The sequence below is a fragment of the Ochotona princeps genome, chromosome 22, assembly GCF_030435755.1.
Source record: "Ochotona princeps isolate mOchPri1 chromosome 22, mOchPri1.hap1, whole genome shotgun sequence".
Classification (NCBI taxonomy): Eukaryota; Metazoa; Chordata; class Mammalia; order Lagomorpha; family Ochotonidae; genus Ochotona; species Ochotona princeps.
In genome coordinates, this window is record NC_080853.1 from 8,495,116 (window position 1) to 8,519,290 (window position 24,175).

At 57.8% G+C, this 24,175-nt stretch overlaps 1 protein-coding gene across 1 annotated transcript in view; it reads left to right on the forward strand.

Annotated features, from left to right (window-relative positions):
* The window catches only part of PREX1 (phosphatidylinositol-3,4,5-trisphosphate dependent Rac exchange factor 1), a 126,601-nt gene extending 121,300 nt beyond the window's left edge, over positions 1 to 5,301 (forward strand). Inside the window, exons 34-40 of the mRNA XM_004585885.2 lie at positions 158 to 301; positions 397 to 511; positions 971 to 1,037; positions 2,541 to 2,713; positions 2,969 to 3,071; positions 3,240 to 3,307; positions 3,959 to 5,301. Of these exons, the coding sequence (XP_004585942.2) occupies positions 158 to 301; positions 397 to 511; positions 971 to 1,037; positions 2,541 to 2,713; positions 2,969 to 3,071; positions 3,240 to 3,307; positions 3,959 to 4,001 (713 nt within the window). The 3' untranslated portion in view covers positions 4,002 to 5,301. The remainder of the gene's footprint in view (positions 1 to 157; positions 302 to 396; positions 512 to 970; positions 1,038 to 2,540; positions 2,714 to 2,968; positions 3,072 to 3,239; positions 3,308 to 3,958) is intronic.
* The last annotated feature ends 18,874 nt before the right edge of the window (positions 5,302 to 24,175 follow it).

Consider the following 24,175-nt stretch of genomic DNA (forward strand, 5'->3'; position numbering starts at 1 on the left):
CACCCTGGGCTGCCTCTTTGGTGCGGATGGCAGAGGTTCTGAGGCGACCCCCTGGAGCGGGAGAAGAGGGTGTTTTGGGAAGGGGAGGCATGGGGCCGCCTGCGAGGCTGGGGCATGGCCCTGCAGCTGAGGACCCACACCACCTTGCCCTCCACAGACACCAACATCTTCTACCACATCGAGGGCAGCCGGCAGGCCCTGAGGGTGGTCTTCCACCTGGACAGCTACCACTTCTCCAAGCTGCCCACCCGCCTGGAGAGCGGGGCCAGCCTGCGCCTGCACACCGTGCTCTTCACCCGAGGTGACCGGAGGAGGGGGGACGGTGGGACTAGGGGCTGTGGAGGGGCAAGAAGCGCTGGGTCCACCGGGAGCCCAACCGTCCATCCACCCTCACAGCTCTGGAGGGCGCAGAGGGGCCGTCCTCTCCAGGGAGCCAGGCCGTGGAAGACTTGCAGCAGCAGATCAACACACAGTCCCTGGAGAAGGCCCAGCAGTACTACCGCAAGCTCAGGTATGCTCTCACCTGCGCCGCTGCCCTGGGAAGTGGCACCTGCCCTAGACTCGCCCTGCCATGGGGAGGGAATCAGACACTTTTCCAGGAGCACCTAATGGTGTACCAGGCCTTTATGCCTGTGAGAGAATCTCACAGCAACCTGCATGGGAGGTCATTCTGACCCATTGCACAGATGAGGAAAGCTGAGGCCCCAAGACCATGTGCAGCTGGCCCAAGGCCACGCGGCAAGACATTGGTTGAACCTTTGAACTTGGGTCTGTCAGGGTTCACAACAAGTCATTGTGGGTCAGGCAGAAGCAGCATCCGGAGGAGGGGGTTCCTGGAGACCGCTTCCATAGGTGGTGGTGGGCATGGACAGTGATTCCCCTCTGTCCGTCTGAGGACCACAGCAGAAGCTGCTGGTGGGGGGTGGAGGATCGGGGTCCAGGCCCGCCCTCAGCACCCGCTTCTTCTCAGGGCCTTTTACCTGGAGCGCTCCAACCTGCCCACGGACGCCAGCAGCACGGCCGTGAAGATCGACCAGGTGTGTGGCCTGCACTCGCCAGACAGAGAAAATGAGGGCTCAGGCCCCGGCGTCCCGCAGCAGCCACACTGCCTCCTCCGGGAAGTCTTCCCAGGATAGCTCCCTCCCCCTCCTGGAGATTCCTCCGAGGAGCACCTGCCACCCTGTTTTTCCCTAATTCTCTGGAGCCCCACCCGGGTGGAATTTGGGGACCCCAGTCCGGGACCCCTTTCGTAGGTGATGGTGGGCGTGAACAGTGAGTCCCTTCTGTGCGTCTGAAGGCCACAGCAGAGGCTGTGGAGTGCTCTGTGTGGCTTGTATGTGATGTGTTTTTGTGTATCATGTTCCGTGTGTGCCATGCTATGGGTATGCTCTGTTCCGTGTGTCCCATGTCCCGTGTGTCCTTGGTTCTCCATGGTCGTGTTCCCTGTGTGCTGTTTGGGGGGACACTTTTCTTTGTGTGCCGTGTTTGTGTGTGCCATGTTCCATCTGCACAGTGTTCCATGTGTGCATGTTCTGTGTGCATGTTTCATTTGTACTGTGTTTTTGTGTACATTTTTCCCTGTGTGCCAGGTTGTATTTGTGCCAGGTTGTGGGTATGCAGTATTCTGTATGTGCTGTGTTCTGTGTGTTCCGTGGTTGGTGGGTGCCATGTTGTGTGCATGCTGTTGTGTGTCTGCTGTGTTGTGTTGCCGTGTTGTGTGTCTGCTGTGTTGTGTTGCCATGTTGTGTGTCTGCTGTGTTGTGTTGCCGTGTTGTGTGTCTGCTGTGTTGTGTGCATGCTGTTGTGTGTCTGCTGTGTTGTGTTGCTGTGTTGTGTCTGCTGTGTTGTGTGTCTGCCATGTTGTGTTGCCGTGTTGTATGTCTGCCGTGTTGTGTGTGCCGTGTCGTGAGTGTGCTATGTTGTGTTGCTGTGTTGTGTTGTGAGTGTGCTTGGTCCCGCGTTTGTTGCTGACGTCGAGAAGTGGAAGGATTCCTCAAACACATGGAGGCGGTCCCCCCACTCCCCCGATCCCGTCTGGCACAGAGGCCACAGTCCCAGACCGTTCAGTCCCTGCCCTTCTGAGACCTTCAGCTGGTGTCCTGGGCTGCCAGCCACCCCTTGGCTTCCCCTGCAGCTGGCAGGGGCTCTGGGTGGCCCCGGAGGTTCTGAGTGAGGTGGTGGGTGGTGCCATGTGGTTGGCAGGAGGTCACAGGAACAGCAGGGCCAGGTGAGCCGCCCTGGGGGAGGTGCTGACTGGGGAGGGACCGCCCTGGCAGCTGCTGATGGCTTTGGAGGGACAGTGCAGGGCACTTGCTTCAGGCCCAGCAGGGGTTGCAGCCCAGGTAGCTGGGGGGAATCAGGGTGAAGGCTGGGCACTGGGGAGCTAGAGGGTCCTTGGGGAGGGGTGCAGGAGGTTAACTGGGTTCTCAGCCTGGCAGGGATGAATTGGGAGAGGAGTGAGGTCCCAGAGTTAATGGAGTGGGGAGCAAGCTGGGGCTGGGCACCCCCGAACGCTGGGCCGTCCGTCTATAACCCTGTAGCTGATCCGCCCCATCAATGCCCTGGACGAGCTCTGCCGCCTCCTGAAGTCCCTGGTGCACTCCAAGGCTGGGGCCGGTGGCAGCGTGGGTGCCAGCCTCATCCCCGTCTCCTCAGAGCTCTGCTACCGCCTGGGCGCCTGCCAGATCGCTATGTGTGCCACAGGCATGCACAGGTGAGCCACCGTGGGGTGGGCAGGCTGGGGCCAAGGCCTACCCCCTGTGGACCTCTGCCTGTGTGTGGACCGGGTCAGCTGGGGCATTGAGGAAGGGAGACCTGGTGCAGTGTGGTCCCGTCTGCCGAGATCACACGTGGCAGGAGCAGTCACCACTCCTGGACATCCTCTCGCATTTTCTGCATGCCAGGGCGACAGATGGGGGTGGGGCACGGAGGCCACAAGTCCCACCTGCGTCCGTCCGTCCCCCTGCAGGAGCACCCTGAGTGTGTCCCTGGAGCAGGCGGCTGTGCTGGCGCGCAGCCATGGACTGCTGCCCAAGTGTATCATGCAGGCCACTGACATCATGCGGAAGCAGGTGAGCACCGCCACCTCCCTCCAGCCCCCAGTGCCAGGGCCTGAGGCTTCACATCCCCTATAGGGTGCCAGGACGCCAACCTCTGTCCCAATCTCTACCCACCCCACTCACACTTCCTGAGTGCCCCAAGCTCAGGCAGGGGCCCGGCCTCACAGCTCCCTCTTCCAGGGCCCCCGAGTGGAGATTCTGGCCAAAAACCTCCGCGTCAAGGACCAGATGCCCCAGGGCGCCCCGCGGTGAGTAGTGGGGTCCACATGAAGCCTTCGGCTGCTTTTTGGGGCCTTCTCACCAGTGGGGCACTTCCTCCTGGCACAGCAAACACGCCGCACTCTGATTCCTCTCCAAGACAGAGGTCCCTACGGGGGAACCCGAGTGGCCGCGGGCTGTCTTCCTGCCCCTGGCCACCCCTCTGCCGCCACACCTGGGCAGCGCGTCCTCCGTTCTCACCTCTGCCCCTCCTCTGTGTCCCCGGCAGGCCCCTGTGGACTGTGAGCGCCCTCCCGCGCCTCTCCCAGTTTGCTGGCGACATGTGCCACGCATGAAATCCCTGTCCCTTGGGGGTAGTGACTCAGAGGAGGTAGAAATAGCACAGAGGCTCCGCACCCTTGGGTGACTGCTCGGCGCCCACCGTGACGGTGGTGCAGGTGCATCCAAGCCCAGGCACGGCTCCGGTGGGAAGTTTCAGGTTGCCCTGTGGGCCTCACTCCCAGCTTAAAGCTTGTGTAAACTATATTTTCATTTTGTAAGAGAGGGAGAGAGAGAGACTTCCCACTGATTCACTCCCCAGATGCCTGAGGCTGGGCTGGTGGAAATGGGCACCTGGGCCACTCTGCACGTGTGCTAGGCCCCACCCACCCCTTACTGTCTGTCTCCATTTCCATCTCCAGCCTGTACCGCCTCTGCCAGCCTCCTGTGGACGGAGACCTCTGAGCATCCGGCTGCCCAGGCCTGGCTGTGCCAAGGACAGAGCAGAGCCCGCCAGCGTGTCAGAGGCGGCCTGAGACCTCAGCTCCTGCCTGCCCTGGGGTCTGCCCTGCAGCTGCCTCCACTCCTCCCAGGACAAGCCGGTGTCCAGCTGTCTTAGGCCTGGGGCCAGCGTCTCCTGCACCCCGTGCCAGAAGCCTGAGGTGCCAAGGACCTGCAGTCGTGCAGCCTGGGGTCCTGGACCAGGCCCCATCCCGGCCCCTTGGCAGCTCCTGCTCCCACTGGACGCCTCTACCTGCACTTTGGACATCCTAGGTTTGCTCCAAACCCACATTCCAGGCGCCGGCGTGGGGCTCTTCCTCCTCGGAGCTGCTCTGCACTAACCCGCCCAGGGATCCAGGTCGGGGAGCAGCAGGGCGCTCCCGGCCAGGGCAGCTCCAACACTGCCACGGGACCCCGAGCCGCCAGCCCCGGTGGGAGAGCAACTTCATTTCCACGACGTGCGTTCTCTGTGACTTGCTTGGGACTTGGTCTTGTTGTGGTTGGTGGTGATGGCGTGGAGAGTTCCTTCCCCTAGGCTGTAAGAGTACGTATTTGATATTTTGAACTTCAGAGAAAGGTCTGTTGTCTAACAGGGGACCAACACAGGACAGTGTCTACGGCTCTTGCCAGTTCCGCTAAAGCACACACAGAGTGAAACCATTGCCAGATTGGAAAATGTATTTCCTCTTATAGTATTGATGTTCAGGTGTCACCCTCTCCCACCACGGCCCCCCACGGCCCTCCACCCTGGGTCCGTATCAGGACTTTGCTGGGCCAGGGCTGGGGCTGGGGCGGTGCCGAGCCACCTGCCTGGGAGAGGGACCTGGGAAGTGGCAGGTGGTGGCTCCTGTAATTTATTGTCTTGACGTTGCATCTCAGAGCTCAGCCCGCCCCCTGGGGGCGTGGCCTGGCTTCCCTTCACCTTCAGGGAGGGATTGCAGCTGAGGGGTGAGGTTGGGACGGTGGGGAGGGGACTCCTCACCATCCTGGCCACGACCCGTTGGCATCCTGCCCCCTCGGCTGGCAGTGCCACTGGCCATGCCTGGCCTCTGTGCGCATGACTGCAAGGGTGGCCCTTGGGTTGGGTGGGGTCATGGACACAAACCCAGATAGGCGCCTTAGCCGTGTGGGGTACGCCGGGCAGGGCCCCTGAAGGTCAGGGTGCCACGCACTGGCTGACTTGGAAGTCTACAGATTCTTGCTAAATTCCTGATAGATTTTTTTTTTTTTACTGTTATTAAAAGCTGGTTTATAATACAAAGGAAGAGGCAGTGTCTGCTGGTCTGTCGGGGGAGGCAGGTGTGGTACAGTGTGACACGGACTTGTGCATGTTTTTAAAGATTGAATTATTTATTTGAAAGGCAGAATTGCAGAGAAAGAGCAGGAGACATACCTTCCATCTGCTGGTTTGCTCCCCAGATGGCTGCAGCACCCAAGGGTTGTAAAGCCGGGGGCTCCGTCTGTCCCCCACGGGGGTGCAGGGACCCACACTTTCCCAGATACATTAATAGGGAGCTAGATCGGAAGTGGAGCAGCTGGAACTCAAACTGGCACTCCTATGGGATGCTGGCACTGCAGCTAGGGGCTTAAATGGCTGTACCACAGTGCCAACCCCAAGGGGGGTGTTGTCACAGGACATATGTGGCCTTGCTTGGTGACTCCCACATGGAAACTCGGAAGTAGACATGATATGCCCCTCCCACCCGCCATCATGGCACCTTTCTCTTGTTCTGAATTCCATCCCTACAGGGGTTGAATGCCCCCATGTGGCCACAGGTCAGCTGGCGCTGAGTGGAGAGTGGCAGCCCTCTGGGGGCAGGCACCTGCTCCCCCGAGGTTCCCCTGGGTTGCCATAGTACATCAGCTGCAGGAGGGCCTGGGAGGATCCAGGCAGCGTGCTCAGGACTTCTGGGGACCCCACTGCTGCAGCCTCACAGTGGCCCCAGATGCAGTAGTGTGGGGTCAGCCAGGAGACCAAGCGGGGTGTGGAGACCGCTGTGGATTTTTGCCTGTCTCTTTCTCACCGGGCAGAGTGCCCAGGAAGCAGCGGCCAGGCCTATCCTGTCCTCAGCCCTGGGCCGGGCATCCGTGGGTGGTGGCTGAACCACAGAAGACAGGTGTCCATAGAGCAGAGTGCTCACTGCACCAGAGACCTCTGACCGCTGCCCTATGCTGCCCCCGGGTGGGCCCGGGATGAGACCTATGGGGACATGGAAGCCTTCTGTGCCCACCAAGTGGCCAAGGCTGTGGCCGTCTGATCTCTCCTAGCCTGTTTGCTTCTGTGCCTATGCAGCGTGGGTGTCTCCAGCGTCCCAGAAGCTAAGTGTGGTACCCTATGTGTCCAGCAGGTGGCAGCAGGGACTGTGTGATTCTGGGCCAGGTCCTGCCTGTCCAGCCTTCTAGGCTTGGGACCCCAGGGCGCTCCTGGGGGGTGGGTTGTGTGTGTGTTGCTGGGCATGCAGGGGCAGGGGGCAAGGGGTGGAGGGACTGGGCATGCAGGGGCGGATGGAGCAGGCTCTGGGCCGTCCGGACGATGGCAGTGTGCGTCACCATGTCTGGTTCAAGTGTGTGTGGGGTCGCTTACTTGTTAGGTGTGTTTATTTCTTGTGCAACGTTTTGTGTTTTCCTTTGTCCTGTGCATGTGACTCTGTTTATCCTTTCCTTTTCCCTTTGGTGATTTTCCTTTGTTCTTTTCCATCCTGTCTGGTTGGATCTATCTGCAGAGTGTGAGACACCCTTAAGTAGGCTGCAAAGTGCCACGACCAGCAGTAAGTCCTGCCCAGCTAACTCCCCTAACTCCACACCTGGGAACCACCAGCCACGAGGATGCAGCAGCCACCAGGTGGCGCTGTGGAGGGAACTGTCCTGGGCCTGTGTCCGTAGGCTTGGCGGCCTGGCCCGGGCCTGCACCCCACTGTGGGCGCCTGTGAACCACCTGGGACATCAGGGCTGGACAGGGAAGTCACCCAGGAGGCTACAGTCTACAAAGCAGGGAAGGGCTCCGATGGTTTGAGTGACTTCCCCAAGGCCACGTTGTGGGTCCATGGCAAAGCAGCAACGTTGTGTGTGTAAAGTGAGAAAGGCCACGGCTGCTGGGTTTCACCGAATCTGGCTTTGATCCTTGTGCCTGATGGGGCAGTCACCTCACAGAGGGCGGGGCTACTCACGTTCAGAAGGTGGCTTGGCTCCCCAGGGCCTTGGCGCTTGGGGCCACCACCCAGGAAGCTCTCCCCACTTCCTACCCCCAGAAGACTTCCTGTGTTACACCGCTCACCTCAGATGTCGCTGGGTCACCCCACAATCTCCCTCTCTCTCCCCCTGCCTGGCAGGTGCCAGCCTCGCCTGGTCCCTCAGAGTCCCCTGCACTGCAGGCTGAGTTGCACAGGGTAGGGTTGAGTGGTCTCAGGTATTGGGGCTGCTGTGGGAAGGGCATTCTTGTGACACAGTGGCCGCCTAGGTGTCCTGCCTCTCCGCTGCCCCCGGGGACAAGGCCGGCTGGCCCGGGGCCTCTCTGGTTCTGGGCTGCCCCCATCTTGTATCTGAAACAACCCCTCCCTGTGGCCAGTGTGCTGTCTGTTAGGGTTCCCTACCCGCTAATGGCTTTCCTGTCTCCCCCAGGAGGACCCAGGGTCCCTTGCAGGAAGCCAGGTGGGCTGATGTGTAAGATGATATGGCGGGCAGCTCATGAGGGCAAGGTGCCCAGGCCAGGGAGATGCAGTTGTCCTGCGCGTGTCCACACTGGCAAGAGCTGGGCGGGACTCCGTGACTCTGGGTGCTTCTAGGTTCAGCCCACCCTGGGGCCTGTTCCAAGTCCTTGCTGGCATGTGCTGATAAGACGGGGCCGTGGCCGGGAGGACGGGCTGGCGGGCAGGGTGTTTTAATCAGGAATAGCAAGAATCTTGTCCCCTGTGTGGTTACCTCGGAGACCGTGGGAGCAGCAGGCCTGGCAGTGGACTTGCCCCGGGAGTGGGCACCTGAGAACACAACAGCAGGTGCCCTGTGGGTTTTCTGTCCCATAGCCCTGGTGGGCAGGTTGGGGGCAAAGGACAGGCTGTTTTCTCATTTCTAAAGCAGAGCGATTGTGGCTCCCGCCCACCAGGCCTGTGTGTGAGGGCTGGAGCACTCCGAATGGAAGTGGTACTCTACCACTTTATTTCTGTAATATGTTGTGCTTTTCCTATTGTGCTTGATGACATGTGTGACATTATGATGACACGTAATTATATTCCTGCCCGCCCCGCAGCCGCCACCGCTCCGATGGATTCCACGAGCAGGTGCCTCAGGCGCTGCTGGAGATCAGGCCTGTGGCAAATGGGAGAGTTGCAGACCCCCAGCGGGCTCCTGGCTCCCAGGATGACGCTGTGCTGCCTAGGAGCCCGGCCCAAGCCGGCCCTTGTCACCGGCACTGGTGAGGCCAGGGCAGCTTTTGAACAGCAGCTGCCTGCTTGGGTGCTCACTCTGCCCAGCTGAACCAAGACCCCGGGCAGGGATCACTTCCTCTTGATCCTGTCCCATCATACCCAACACCTTAGCCTGGCCTGGTGCCCTGTTGTCACAGGAGGCCTTCTCATTTCTCCAACCCAAAGCATCAGCTCCTTTGTTCTAGAATGTTCCAGGCCCCTCTTTGCTGGTCTCTTTCCTCCCTCCACATTCCAGAAATGCAGAGAGGATCCAAGTCAGACTCTGTCCCTCCTGCTCAGGGCCCTCCAGCAATCTCTCACTCCAAGGATCCCCCCAACACCCCCACACTCCCCTCCTCTTAACACACTCTGACCTTCTCAGTGGGCCTGGGACGGGGAAGGCTGGGGGCTGGCCTGGGCTCCTGCTCCCTCCCCAGAGCTGAGTCCTCCTCTGTCCGCCCTGGCCCACTCCTGCTCAGAGGTCACTTGCCCTGGGCCCACGGGTCAGTGAGAGATGCCACCAAGGCCCTTGGACACAACCATGCCATGGGAGCTGCAGGCAAAGAACAGGGCTTTCCAGACCCTCTGAGGGGCTGGGCGTGAACTGCCACAGGCCAGCAGGCTGGAGGGGGCTGGTCCAGGGTCTGGGCGGATTCACCCTTTCCTGTGCTGTGGGCCCTACAGCACAGGAAAGGGACACAGCATGTGCTGGCCCACGGTCACTCCCAGACAGGTGGCACTCTGGGATGCAGTAGATAGCCTGGCAGGAGAGGACGGAGGCTGGGTGCGGTGGGCAGGGACATGAGGGCCTTGCCTCTGTGTCCTGGCAATGTGGGGCCAGCCCAGTGTCTGCTTGCAGAGACCCCAGCTATGAGAGGGGCCTGGCATCTGCCACCAGCACTCACGCACCCTTCACTTTCCAACTAGGTCTGTCTGCTGGCAGAGGCTCAGAGCGGCTGATCTGCCCGATGGTGGAGCGGCTGAGCCAGGAGGGGCCAGAGAGATTATGGCTGCTGTCCTCCCAGCAAGCAGGTGAAATGGGCCCCCGGCCCCTGGACAGTCAGCCAAACACCTGCTGTGTGGCACACGTGGTGTCCACCCCTCCTCACAGACACCCTCTGTGGGCTCACAGCCCAGGGGGCTGGTGTGGGAGTCAGGGAGGGTGGGTGGGGGGGTCAAGCCTCTGGGTGGTACAACAGATTCCCAGTGACTCCTGGGGACACTGGCAACTGTCACTGGCTCAGCAGGGCAGGCCATTTGCCTGGACTCAGCCTCATGGCAAGGCCCCTGCCCCGGGCTGGGGTCCGGGCCTTTTGTGGGAGCCAGGCAGCGGGAGGCAGAGCCCTGGGGGAGAGGTGTTTGTTTATCTGCATTTTCCACCTGGGTGCCCCAGGGACCGCTGAGGATGCCACCTGAATACCCCTGATGGCATCGAGGAGCTAATTAGGCGGAATCAATGGGTTTGCTCCACAGAGTCTGTGCAGACAAAGATGGGCAGGTGGTTGGCAGAGTGGGCATGTGGGCTTCCGCTGATACCACACGGTCCCTGCCCAGGTCCCCGTACACCCCCACCTCTCACCCTGGGGGCTACAGCTCGAAGGTCTGCACAGCTTCTGTCACTGGCAGCGCCCACCCTCAGTGCAGCTGCCAGTGCCCCATGTGACATCAGCAGGAGCCCCAAAGGGAGAGGCAGGCGGGCCTGGGCTCCCCTCCCAGCTGTGCCCTGGCCGACTGGGTGACCTCCGGGACACACGGGACTATGCTGAGCCTCAGCTTTCTCACCTGTGGAATGGGAACAACAGTTGTGCCTCCCTCCCGTGCTGCTGTGGGGCTGACGAGCTCAGCAGACGCCGGCCTGGGCGCCAGGGCTCAGCCATCGCTGCTGCTGGGAGCACATGTGTTAGTCATGTCTGTAACAGACATTGTATGAGAGCACAGGCCTGGAACACACGGAGCACTGGGTCTGCAGACCTGGCATGTTCTGGAAGCTGCATGGACAGAGCCAGGCTGGGCTGGGTGGCATCACTGGACGGCATCACGGGCTCATTTCTTGCCCTGTCTAGGTGGGCAGTGGCTGGGCTGGGAGCTCTGCTTGCTTAAGACTCAGGTGGTCTTTTTTTTTTAATATTATAAAAGATTTTATTTTTTTTTTTATTTGACAGATATACAGAGAGGAGGAGAGACAGAGAGGAAGATCTTCCATCTGATGATTCACTCCCCAAGTGACCGCAACGGCCGGTGGCAATCCGAAGCCAGGAGCCAGGAGCTTCCTCCAGGTCTCCCACGCAGGTGCAGGGTCCCAAGGCTTTGGGCTGTCCTCGACTGCTTTCCCAGGCCACAAGCAGGAAGCTGGATGGGAAGTGGGGCTGCTGGGATTAGAACCGGTGCCCAGATGGGATGCTGGTGCGTTCAAGGCGAGGATTTTTCGCCGCTAGGATTTTTGGGCCCCCAGGTGGTCTTAAGACCCAGGAATGTGTTTGCTCTGTGTTACCACTGGGGGAGGGATGTTGCACATCCCAGACTCCCTGCACATGGCCCCGCCAGCCCCAAGAGCTCAGAAGGGGCTCCCCAGCATGCACCTGCCCAGAGTATCTCAGGGGCTTGAACTTGGCGGCTGCCTCAGGGAACCCCATCAGCGGTGGGCAAAGCAGAGACCCCTTCAGTGGGCACACAGGGGGACAGCAGCACAGGTTCCCCATGGACCCGACGAGGCTGATGGCTGAGGCTCAGGGAGGGCTATGTGCCGGGAGCAGCTATGTGCTGGGCGCAGAGGGAGGTGCAATGGGCTGAGTCTGTGGGGACCTGCTGCTGCCTGCCCGCCCCCGCCTCGCATGGACTGGTTACTGCTCCCATCTTGGTGACACAGCCAGCAGCGGTCTGGCTCATGTATGTGTATGTGTGCACAAGTGTGCCTGCGTGTGAGAGAACTTCCACAGGCTGGTGGAAAATGGAACTGAAAGATAAGCTAATTTGAGGCTGAAAAGTTTGAAATCCTTGCATAGCTTTCTCATGATTTGCATTAATTTTCTGTGAAGACCTCACAGACGTGTCTAAGCAAGCCCTTGTATATGTGTGCGTATGCATATGCTTGCAAGTGTGTGTGGGTAGGTGGGCATACATGGGTGCGTGGGGGTGCTTGGTGTGCGTGGCTTTCATAGGACTGTGCTCCGTGTGCAGTTTGACTTGTGCAGCTCCAGGAGGCCAGGCCCCATGGCTGCTGCAGGCCACAGCTGCAGGGCAGCAGCATCCAGCATAGGGCCGGGGCACCTGACACTCGCTGGCTGAGTGAATGAGGCTCGCTCCAGCGACCCGGCTCAGAACCCGCCGCTCCTGCTTCCCTCAAGCCCGCCTCATCTGCGAAGCAACGAACAGAACTAATGTAAATGCGTATGCTCTTTCAAGCAGAGACGCCCGTTTTAACAAGGAATGTTTAGGGACGCCACGCTTGAATCCGGGGACATCACTCTTGCAGTGAGAATGTGACATGATGTGATGTGGGTGCTGTGGACACGGGGCATGGGACCCCACCGAGGTCCGGGCACGGCTGCGGCCAGGGTGTAGTCCAGCCGTGACGGCCGGTGTGGGACCAGGTACAAGTCCCTGCTTGGCTCTCTTGGCTCTGACGCTGGGCCAGTCATTTTCCTGCCCTGTGGCCTCAGTGGTGCTACTTATGACGGGGGCTGCCACCCACACCTCTTGGGGGTGCGAGGGTCCAGCATTCCAAGGCCAAGGACATGGTGATGAGTACAGTGGCCCTGCCTGTGATGGAAAGGACACGTTTGCCTTCAGGAAACAGAAAAACCTAAGGCAGTGTGTGAGTCAAAGGGACAGTTGTGGCTCCATGACCCAGGGGCCCCTCGGGCTCCTGTGGCCCCCTGTGGCTGGCCCAAAGGCCCTGCTCATTTAAGGTCCTCACGTGTGTCCTCACCCGGACTCACTGTCAACACGGCCTGGCTGTGCTGTCTGGCTCATGCTACCAACCCTTTCCTTGTCACTGTCCCAGATCTTGTCATCATCTAGACTCATGCGCTCAACAGCATTTCCCTGGCCCTTCTAGCCAGGAGTCCGGAGGTCAGGGATGTGGGACTTTGAATCTCAGGCATTTCTTTAAGTTCCCAGGCCAGAGTCTAGCTCTGTTCAGCACTGTACTTCTCCCTTGGCCACCCACTTGTCCCCACTGCCGAGTGGAGAACCCTCGAGGAGCGTAAGCCTTTTGCCCAATGTCACAAAGCCAGGTACCTGCTGAGCCAGGCCTACTGTGTGATGCTATTCCAGGTACACACTGTCCAATCTGCCTTCCTGCCTGCTGGTCTAGGCTAGCCCCGTCCCCGGTCAGCATAGGAGATCCCAGAAACGGAAATCCCTTATGCTAACTGCAGGAAGGACACACACCCAACAGTAGTGTGCCATCAGCAGCGTCCTGAGAAGCAACTTGATGGGACGTCTTTGTGACGGGGTCATCACTGCTCAGCAGTGTGTGACACCAGGATTCCTCTGCTCCCCCCGCCCCGAACCAGCACATCTGGTGTATCCGGCCTGGCACATCAGGCAGTGCGATGGTGATCTTGGAAGCCTGTGAGTCACCCCCAGACCTTTAGGGGAGACTTTGAGGAGACGATGATTTTGCATAATGCAAATCAGAAGGAGATGTTTGCCTCGCCGTGGATGCAATTAGAGCAATGAACACCAGGAGAAATTCATTTTCCTGGGACGGAGCAAGGTCTGTTTGGTATGCAGGAGAGCAGGGTTATTTGCAGCGTAAGAGCTGAGAACCCGGTTAGCAAAGCACCCAGTGACTGTTTGATTTACAGCTTTAAAGAATTTAAGGATGAATAAAACATTGAATTAATTTTCAAAGAGCCATTGTCAAATGGTGTCAGATCTAAGCTTTTGGGAAGAAACAGAAGTCAAGACCAAGTCTGTGGTATGCCTGCCCTGGGCCCTGGGTTTGAATCCTGCATGCCACCTGCTGTCCTCTTCCCCACCCAGCGTTCTAATCCCGTCAGTCCCAACTCAATCCCCTCTTCCAGGAAGTCCTTCTCCCTGCCCCTCTGCGCCCAGCTCACGCAGTGTCACACACTGGACAGAATTTGCGACGACAAAGTCATACACCCCTAATCTGCCACTAGCCGTCAATGGGTTGATGTTGATGGATGAAGGCGTGACATTCCAGCATCCGGGAGGGGCCTTGTGGAGGAGCCGGGTCCCTGGGCAAGGAAGGAGCTCAGCCTCGCTTCTCTGTCTGCGTCCTGGCTGACCACGGGCGTCACCCGCCATGCACAGACCCCAGACCCAGTGACGTGCACCGCTGTGAGCTAAAACAAACCCTTTCCTTTATTTTTACTTTAAAAAAATATATTTATTTGGGGCCTGGCATGGTAGCCTAGCAGCTAAAGTCCTCAGATGGAAGATCTTCCTCTGTCTCTCCTCCTCTTCTGTCTGTTGATTCACTCCCCAAGCACCGCAACAACTGGAGCTCAGCCGATCCAAAGCCAGGAGCCTGGAGCCTCCTCCAGATCTCTCACACGGGTGCAGGGTCCCAAAGCTTTGAGCCGTCCTCGACTGCTTTCCCAGGCCACAAGCAGGGAGCTGGATGGGAAGCGGGGCCACTGGGACACAAACTGGAGTCCATATGGGACCCTGGCACATGAAAGGCGAGGACTTTAGCCACTAGGCTACTGCGCCAGGCCCCAAATTAAGAAATCTTTAAAAAATTTTTTTCTTTTATTTGTTTTACTTGAAAATCAGTCATAGAGAGGGAGAGAGAGAAATATCTTCTATCTGCTGGTTCACTCCCCAAATGGCTGCAGCAGCCAGAGCTGGTCTGGTCTGAAGCTACGAGACTGGAGCTTCTTCCAGGCCTCCCACATGGGTACAGGGTCCCAAGCACTTGACCATCCTCTGCTGCTTTCCCAGGCCATTAGTAGGGAGCTGGATTGTGGTGTGGAGCAGCCAGGACTTGAACTGGCACCCATATAGGATGTTGGCACCACAGGCAGAGGATTAGCTCGCTATGCCATTGTGCCAGCTCCAGAGCCTTGCTTATGTAAGTGAGTCCTGTCGGGTCTCTGAGCTGACAGTAGGGAAGGCGGGCGCTACAGCCTCCTTGTCCGGTTGCCTGACTGCTGACTATGCGTGGGCATGCGCTATGCTAGAAGCATGGGATGACTCTGGGACTGTTGGAGCCGACAGGTGGGGAGTGAGAGACCCAGTCGCTGTAGCAGAGGGCACTTGGCCCTATGGGGGAACAAGAAAGCCCAAAGCCGTGGGTTGCTGAGGGCAGGCGGTGGACGCCAACATGAGCTGCGTCTGGGGCCAGTGTCTCCGGCATGGAGAGCAGGTGCAGTGGCAGGTCGGGGGGAGGGAGAGTGAGAGGAACAGTGTCTGAAGCAAGTGAGGGCCAGTGATGGGAGGTGAGTCCAGGTGAGCAGGGCTAGGCCGTGAACTGCCCACTCCTTCATGCATCCCTACAAATACAAAAAGGCAATTTTCTGGAGTGATGGGAGACAGAAGAGAGAGAGTCATGGTGGAAAGGATGGGCCAGGCAGGGGCCAGGGTGAGGGAGGGACTGGCCCGGGACAGTTCCTTGTCTGCTGTGGGCCGGGAAACTTAGCCGTCACCAACCTGCAGCCCGCAAGCCCGGTACAACTGGCTCCTTGTTTGTTCCTAAACCCACTTAGCAGATGTGGAAATAGAGGCCCTTTGCTTTGAGGTATCTCCCCAGGGAATCCCCAGCACAGAGTCCCAGGGCTCCCTGCACACCCAGAGGAAGCCCAGACCTGAGGGGACACCCAGCTGATCACACCTCTGAGCTAGGGCGCTGTCCTCTGGCGGTGGCACTCAGGTTGTCTCAGCTTCTAGCTGGGGAAACCGCACTTGTGCCTGGGTGACTGCAGGACGGGGTGAGCAGCTGCGGGTGGAAGAGCCTGGGGTGGGAGTCGGGCACAGGGATGGTAGAGCAGGCTCCAGGGAGTGTTGGGGGCACCCAGGCAATGCTGCTTCTTGGTCCAGCCCTTCTCCTGTCTGTGGGTGCAGGGGTGTCACTTTACAGGGGAGCCCCTGCCCCGCCCCTCCTGTGGCTCCAGAAGGCAGCGGGGAGAGGAGAGGCAGATGTGATTCTGCATGGAGGGTGGCAGGGCCAGGGCAGAGGCCACCTGTCTGGGCTGCTCCAGCCACCTGGTGTGTGTGTGTCCAGTGTCCACGCCGCCCGGCAGCCAGCTTGATGGACGCCTGCCTGACCATTTCCCCCATTTTCATGTGAAAGGCAGTGGGGGTGTCAGGACGTGGGGGCTGGGGCTGCCATCTGCTCCTGGGAGCCGCACTGTGCCAGGAGCTGTGTGTCCCAGCATCAGGGGCGGCTCCACACAGAGGGAGAGGAGGCAGAGAGTGAGGGAGAGGAAGCTTTTAGGGCTGGTCCCACAGAGGTGAGGTCTGAGGGGCAGGGTTTTAACTGGGCACTGTCTCCATCTGTGCCCACTCCTTCCCAGTGGCGGTGGGCTCGGCCCCGCTCAGGGATGCCCCCTGTTCCCCCAAAACCAGGCTTTCCAAGTATATGCAGCAGGTGCTCACCCTGGAGCCAGGCCCTGAACCAAAGCCTGTGCCCCGGGGGGAGTGGGGCCCAGGTCTCAGGGATTTGGTGACCAGAGTGTGGTGTGGTGACTAGCATGGCGACAGCGGCCAGGAGGCTCCCTCTGGTGCTCACCCGGACAGCGCGGCCCGAGCTGACCCAGGATGAGAGCATGAGGTGCAGCTGTATGAGGAAGAGCTGAAGGGACCTGGCCCCAGTGCTCTGATAGCCCCTGTACGTGCCGGTGTCCAAGACGCGATGGCGGGCAGCTCCGTGGGTCCCAGGACCACCCCCTGGCTGCCAGCACAGGACGCTCTGCAGCCTAACTCCAGTCAGGAGAGAACGTGCTGCCCACAGCCGGCAGAGGGGAGTGATGAGCAGGTTGCTCACTGGGGCCCATGCTCACGGTCTCAATACATTGCAGGGGGCCATCAGCTGGGCCCCAGCAGGGCGGCCATGCCGCGTGGCCTCTGTGTGCTGGGAGCAGAGTGGGCCCTGCCAGCCCCATCCTTGGCTGCCAGCTGATTCCCTTCTGCCCTGCCCATGCTTGTGCAGAGGGGACGCATAGAAATTCTGTGTGTAATTAAAACAGAATTTAATTACTCGCTGCAAACGAGGCTCTAGAATTAATATTGAAAAGGGCTCTGGCTGTGCTGTCCAATGTCTTCACTCTGTGCTAGTTAGGGACCAGGAGGTTGCAGGGGAGGGGGCCCCGAACCAGGCACCCCCCACTCCTGTGCTGGCTATTGTCACAGGTACAGAGAGCTGCAGGAAGGAGGCAGACCAGCATGCCCCCAGTCCCTAGGAGCGCGCTAGGGGATGGGGACAGAGGGAAGGGGAGTGGTTGTCTGCCAGGAGCCAGCTGCAGGCTAGAGCCCAGCTCAGCTACAAGGTGACTGGGCCCCTCTGAGCCTCCTGATGCTGCGGACAATGGCCTCTGGTGGAGGGAGGGGAGTCACATTTGAGGCCCGCAGGAAAAGATGTGTGGGGAGCAGGTAGGAATCAGTTCCGGGGGTTGGAGGAAGAGGAAGGTACCAGTGTGCGTTCAGCTGAGGGAGCAGGGGGCAGTGAGGACGAGAGGCCAGCAGTGTCTGGACTGTGCAGGCCCTGAAGGCAGGGGTGGGCACTCAGGCCTTGTTCTGAGAGCCATGGGAAACAGTGTGGAAGGGGTCATGGTTTGCTGGATCGTTTTAAAGCACAGACTGACTATAGGATGTGTTGAAAGAAGATGTGTATACATTGGAGGGGGTGGAGTGGGTTCCAGAAGAAGATGCTGTCACAGTGACGGTGGGCAGCCACAAGGAGTGATAGGCTCTGCTGGAGACATGGACGTGTGCGGAGCACGCTTGAAAATGGACTTGGTGTTGGAGCATGTCTTGCAGAGTCTATGAACGGATGCGGGAGCAGTGAGATGGGGCCTCGCTGGCAGGTTTTCTGATTCCCAGGCGTTTTCCCCTTGAGACTGAAAGGGAAGTGGCCTCTTGGGGCCCTCACGGGCCCATTCCCTTACGAGGACCCTGCAAAGGACCATCTGAATCCCTGGATTCCTGCATAGTGCTCCTCCATGAGTTTGCACAAAGCTCCTTTTTACTGATTAATATAAACCTCCTGCCTTCCACCCTGAGAATCAGCTCTGCGTGCTGTCACACGGATCGAGTTGGAGGGGGAAATGAAGTGCTTCAGTCTGTCATCCTTCAAGATGACACTAGGATGACACTGCTGAAGGAGGGGCTCCCCACTGGCGCCCCTGGCGGGTGGGGGCTGCACAGTTTTCAGAGTTGCACAGTTTGCCTTGGGGTAGAGCCGACCAGCAGCTCCAAAGCTCCTGCAGCGGATCGCAGACTTCCAGTGCCAAGGCGTGATTGGGGGTGGAGTGAAGCACCACGTGGGGTGGGGTCGGAGGGGTCCTGGCTGTCTGGATCTCACATCCTGCCTCAGGCAGAACCCTGGCTTGTCACTGACAGAAACTCAATCCCAAGAGATTTAAACAAACGAACAAAAAAGGGACAGCATGGGCTGGCATTGGGCAGGGGTGGGTCCAGGGCTGGGGAACCTGGGTCCGTGTCTCACAGCTTGGCAGGTGCTGCCATGCTCAGGGCTAAATGCCACGTGCCAAGGCAGCCACCACAGAGGGTAGCGCTTCCTTTCCTGGTGGCACCTGGGCGCTTTTCAGGGCTTTCCCAACTGGACTAACCTGGTCACATGCCCATTGCTGACCCAGACACTGGGCTTCAGGTGGTGGGGTTGGCTCAGGATGAGGTTGGTGTGGACAGGTGGGAGTGCCCATGATCTGTTAGGGCCAGCCACAGGTGTGCCCTCCAGAGGCCACTTGTATCCCGAGGAGCAGCTGTGAGCCCCCTATGATCCAGCATTTTCCGTGATGTCGCTGACTCACCAATCCGTGCTCCAGCCCCCTCGGTGGAAAACACCACCCAGACTCACCTGCTGGAGAGCGGTGTAGGGGGGCTGCAGGGATGTGGTGGTGGGGAGGCCCCTGGGTGCCCCTCCATTCCCCTCCCCTGACCCGCCTGAGTGCTGGCCAAGGATACTTCCACAGGCACACTGAAAGCTGCACATGCGTGAGCACATGCATGCATGTGCAGAGCCTGCACACATCTGCATGCCACATGTGTGCATATCCACATTGCATCACACACGGAACATGTTCCTGGCATGTCACATGAGCAGGTGCATGCGTGTCCCGGGGCCAGCAAGACACAAACGTCTCATTGTACAAATGCTCCTCCCCTAGAAGCCATCCACTCACTCCTCCAGCTCCGTGGATGTCCTGTTACTTGAGCCCTTGGAGTCTGTTTGCTCCGGCTGAATATAAACATGATAAACAAAAAAGATAATAAAAATATGATAAGAATAAAAAATATATAAATATGATACCACTATCCTGGGGTACCTGAGCTGGTACGTCGGGGTTGCAAAGAGTAAGAGTCCCTGTGCGTGTCCCTCCATTGCACAGGTGTACACACACAGGTACACCCATGTACAGGCTTCTGCAGGGACCCGTGGTCTGTGCCACTCACAGAGATGCGTACTCATGAGTCCCAAGAGGCCGAGCAGCACAGTGGGTGGCAGGTGCTAAGTGTGGGCTCCTTCTCAGTTTCACTACTTGTCTAACGGGGTACCCATCCCTGTCCTGTAGCATCAGCTGTGACACTTCCAGTTTTAAGTGATGGGAAGCCTAAGTTGCGGAAATTTGGAGCTTTCCAGGCAGAATCAGCCCTTGGCCTTGCTCTTCCCGGGGCTTGATGGGAATCTTCCCTAGGAGCCTGCCCAACCTGCCACTCATCTCCCTGAACCCTGGTGAGGAATTCTGCTGCCTTCACTACCCAAACCCTGTGACCTGCCAGCACACGCTCTCGAGCTACGTCTTCTCCCAGCCTTGTGCCCGTTCCAGAGGTATGCAGTGCTGGGCACTGTCATGTGTGCCCCACCCTTACCCACATACACCGGCGTGAGGTCCACACCCACTCACGTTCATAAGGACTCTTAGAATAACAGCATTGTCCTCCCAACCTGGCCCTGGGGACAGCAGCGCAGGAGCCGCTCAAGGTGAGCCCCTCACACACAAACACCAGGCAGACCCTCTCTGCAGCTTCAGGAAAGCAGGAGGAACCCAGCAGCCGTGTTTGCGGAAGAAAAAAGCCACCCAGGGGCATTTGTGGTGAAGCTGGGCTGGCCAGCCAACCCACTTCCATTTCACCAACATTGGCCTGGGGACGTGGAGGGAAAAGCCGGCACAAATTTCTTCCGTGACTCAGTCTCCCCAGTGCCAGCCTGACACCTCTGTCTGTCTGTCTGGTGTGGCCTGGCTGCTGGCGCCCACACGCCCCAGCCCTCTGGGAACTCCACGCCCTTCCCCAGCATGGTTGTGGTCATCCCGGACCACATGAGCAGCAGATAGTCCTGCGGAAGGGATGAAAAGGTCCATTTGTGTGGGTGCAAACACTTGCGGTAGCTCTGTGTTGTTTTTTCCTACGGGTGTTTCCCAAGAACTTTGTGACGACCCCTTGTGTGCACTGAAAACTTTTTTCGGCCAAGGTCCGTTAATTCTGTTTTCCACGGACTCTGTGACGTGGCCTGGGATCATCTCATACTGCCCTGTAAGTGGGCGTTCTCGCTTTGGGGGTGCACCCGGGCCTGTGGGATTATGGCTGTGGGGACCATGGCTGCTGCTTCTATTGTTTTATATGTGCGGACAGACACATGTGCTTGACATTGCAGAATGACACTTGCCAGCACAAAGTGTGAGATGGTCTCCTGCCTCTGTTGTCGCTGCAGCTCGCCAACTTGGGAAAGCTCTGGGTTAGCTCAGCATTTCAAGAGCTGGGCCCAGGCTGCTGACTGGAGCATGCAACTATGTTTGCACTGAGAAAACTCAAGGAGAAACCTGCAGGAGAGAGTGGCTGGGTGAGTGCAAAGGGAAAGCTTCCAGGTGCCCCTTCAGCTGCAGCCCCTCATGCCCAGTAGGGCAGGGACCTGGTCAGGTCTGAGCTACACAAGGCCTGTGAAATCCTTTAGCTTGACCCTGCCAAGGTAAACACAGGCAGGCTTCAAAATTCAACAAATCTATAGCAGGCTAATTAAAAAAACAAAAGAATTTATTTATCTTTATTGGAAAGGCAGATCAGATTTATGGAGAGAAGGAAAAGCAAAGATCTTCCATCCACTGGTCCTCTCCTCAAATGACTATAAATGCCAGGGCTGAGCCGATCTGAAGCCAGGAACCAAGTGCTTCTTTTGGGTCTCCCATGTGGGCTGTCCTCTACAGCTTTTCCAGGCCACAAGCAGGGAGCTGGATGGGAAGTAGAGCAACAAGCTCCAGTATGGGATGCCAGCACATGCAAGGTGAGGATTTAGCCATGGAGCCATTGTGCCTTAGCAGACTAATTTGTAAGGTGATAGATTTGTAGGGCCCACTGCTGATGTTATAAATACCCAACTGGGTTGCTAGAAAAATAAACATTCCCATCCTATCAGTAGACACTGTTACCTTCCCCCTCTCCCCGAAAGGTCTGGTGGAAGGAGTTGGCTGCTTTCCAAGGCCAAGGTTAAACTGTTGGGGAGGGAGTCTCCCAGCTCAGCTTTCAGGCAGTGGTTCAAGAGTGACGGGCAGTTGGTGGGAGCTGACAGGTGTCACAGGCCATGGGCAACCCTAAGAACACATCTAATTTCTGAAATTCCTTTTCTGTCATGCTTGGTTAAGAGTGCAAAGACATATACAGACATGTGTTCCCTGCAACATTACTGATCAATAGGAAAACAGAATTTGAAACATCCATATCCTCCATCCAGCGACCCATGGGCTCGTGCAATGGTTAAAATAAAGTGGCTCTGGGTTCAAGCCTTGGCTTTACTACTCACTGGCTGTGTTTCCTGGGGAGAGTTTCTTAACCTCTCTGTGCCTTCATTTCTCTAGTGTTAATTGGAGAGAAACAATATATACCTACACACCAAAGGCTGGTGCTGTGGTCCAGGGGGTTAAGCAACTGCCTGCGATTCTGTATCCCAGATGAGATGCCAGATCAAATCCCCACTGTTCCCATTGCAATTAGAATTTCAAAGCTGTGCTCTGCCCAGCACTGGGTCCATCTGCCAGTCCTGGCTTTTGGCTTTGGTCCAACCCAGCTCCCACCTCTGCAGGCACTGGAGGAGTAAACCAGTAGACGTAAGATTTTCTCTCTGTCCCTCTGCCTTTCAAATTGACAAATATTTTTTTTTTTAAAAAATCTGTAGGCTTCCATGGTCTTCCCTGCTCTGCTTGGCCAGTGTTCCCCTCATGAGTTCTTATGCCAGAATGTTCTGTGATGCTTGTTGGGAGACACAGGACCAGGCTGCCATCTCAGCCCAGTGTCACAGTGTCTGGCTCGCAGGAAAGGAGGATTGGCACTCAGTCACCTGCCTGCTGGTGCTGGCTGCATCCTTCTCTCGGCCTCCGGCCTCCAGGACGTACGCATGGCCTGCCCACCCTGGCCCAGGCTTCAGCAGCTAATGGCAGTGGCTCCTGTGGCCTTGGGGTTTCCGCTGTGTCCCTCCTGACCTGCCAGCAGAGCCCACATCAGGCCGTGTCCAGCCCTGTGTGCGTGTCCTCCATCTGACTTTATCGGAATCTGAAGTGCTTACAGTAGCCCCGCAGCACACACTGATGTGGCTCTGGTGTGCACTGTCTGGCCACTCCTGCCTCACTTGGTTGTGTTAACTGTTGGTTTCTGTTTGAAATTACCCTGTGTGTGAGTTTGCAGGCTTTGTGTCTGTCTCCCTCACAGAGGGATCAAGGGTCTTGCAGGCTGGCAGGGGGGCAGCTCTTGTCTTGGGCCCCATCCCATCCACTACACCAGTGAGCTTTCTTGCTGGGCCCCCAGGGTCTGGGGAGGTGCTTCAGGGGCCAGGTGTGAGGTGTGGGGACTCAGGGCAGGGTGTGCGTCTTATGTCAGGTCCTGCATAGGATTTCATCAGGAGGAAGGTGTGTGAGGGTAGTTGTGCATGTGTGTGGATGTGTATCTGCGGGTGTGCCTGTTGGGGGGTGCTCATGTGTGGGGGTGCACTGTGAAGCTATGCATGTGAGGGAGGGAACTGGGAGTTGCCAGATAAAATATAAGATTCCAAATTGAAGTTGAATTTCAAATACTTCACAGTTTTAGCAAAATTTCGCCATATTTGGCACAAAATTACTCTGTTTTTCTGAAATATAGCAGTTTTTCTTCCTCTTTTTAGTACTGCCCCCACACCCCTTCTCTCTCTGCCTCTCTTTCTTATAGCAGGACTGTGGGTGAGTGCATACTTCGCACGTATGCATACTTAGGGGTTACTAAGCTCCCAGCCCGCGCTTGCTGAGGTTTGGGTGTTAGTCTGGTACCCATCTCCTGGGCCTGTATGTCACAAGGCTGGGTCACCTGCTACTGGGAGGGATGGAACCTGTGAGTGGGGCCTATGGGAGGTCCTGGGTCACAGGGTGGGGAGGAGGGTGTAGCCAGAAGGGTACTGCAGAAGCCTGCGCTGCGAGATGCATACCTCTTGCTGCTTCTGGACCTTCTTGGCACACACCTGCCACCTCCCTGCCTCTTCCAGGAGCCCAAGCCTGGGCCATGCCCTGTGGAATGACCTTCTAGCACTGTGCACCAGCTGAAACCCTCGTCTCGATTGTTTCATTTCAGTGACCATAGTCACCAAACCATCGAGGCCTCCCTCGCTCCGGGGCTGCCAGCGACTGTCCTCCCCCGCCTCTAACTGAGGAAGAGCAGTAACAGAGGCCCATTGAAGGAGGCCACAGAGGGGGCTGTAGGCTGGACTGATGGCGCTCCTTGGTCACTGGGGGTCTCTCTCTGTTGTTGCTGTTGGGAGACCAGGCCTGGAGTGGAGAGGACAGTTCACGTGTGTGCACGTGTGTGCACATGTGTAAGACCTGTGTGTGTGTGTGTGTTCCTTGCAGGCAGCAGCACTGTGGGGAAACAGCCACCCTGCCACTAGGGGGCACCCTAGAACTGCTGCCGCTCCGCATGCCTTTCCAGCAGTTTTGTCCTAGCATTTCCTGGCTGAGTTTGGGTGGGAACTCAGAGCAGATGGGATTTTTATGAGGGTCGTAAAAGTCAAGCTTTTAGTGGGCCCTGCAGCAAATCAGCAAGGAACAGCCAAAGTAGGGAAAATGCCGGGGTGTGGGCGGCACTGGGCGCCGAGGTGGGGTGCAGGTGGCTTTGATCGCTCACGACATTAAGCCAGAACATGTGTTCTTGAGGGCAGAAGGGGCCATCCTTGCTCTCACGGGTTGGCAAGCCGGTTCCGGCGTCGTCCGTGCCACGTGCTTTCGTGGTTAATTCTGCCCAAGTCTGCGTTTCAGCCCAAGCTGTCTTGTCGAGGGGATGCAATTACAGTTGAGAAAAACTGCTTCTCTGTCTTGAGATATGATGATTATGAAAAACAGCAACATAAACCACCATTAAGTCAGAGGAAAGTTAATTGTGTTTCATGCCGCCTCCCGGGGCCAGTGCGCCGGCGTCGAAGTGATTTACTTTGGCAAAGCATGGCTAATCTTCGCAGCCCAGTACACGTTTCTCCCTTAATTACAAATAATTGTAGACTGTAATTTATACAAATGCCCCATGCCTGGAAGTGCATGCTCAGGAATAAAGGGTTAATTAGGGAGGTGGGACAAGGATAAA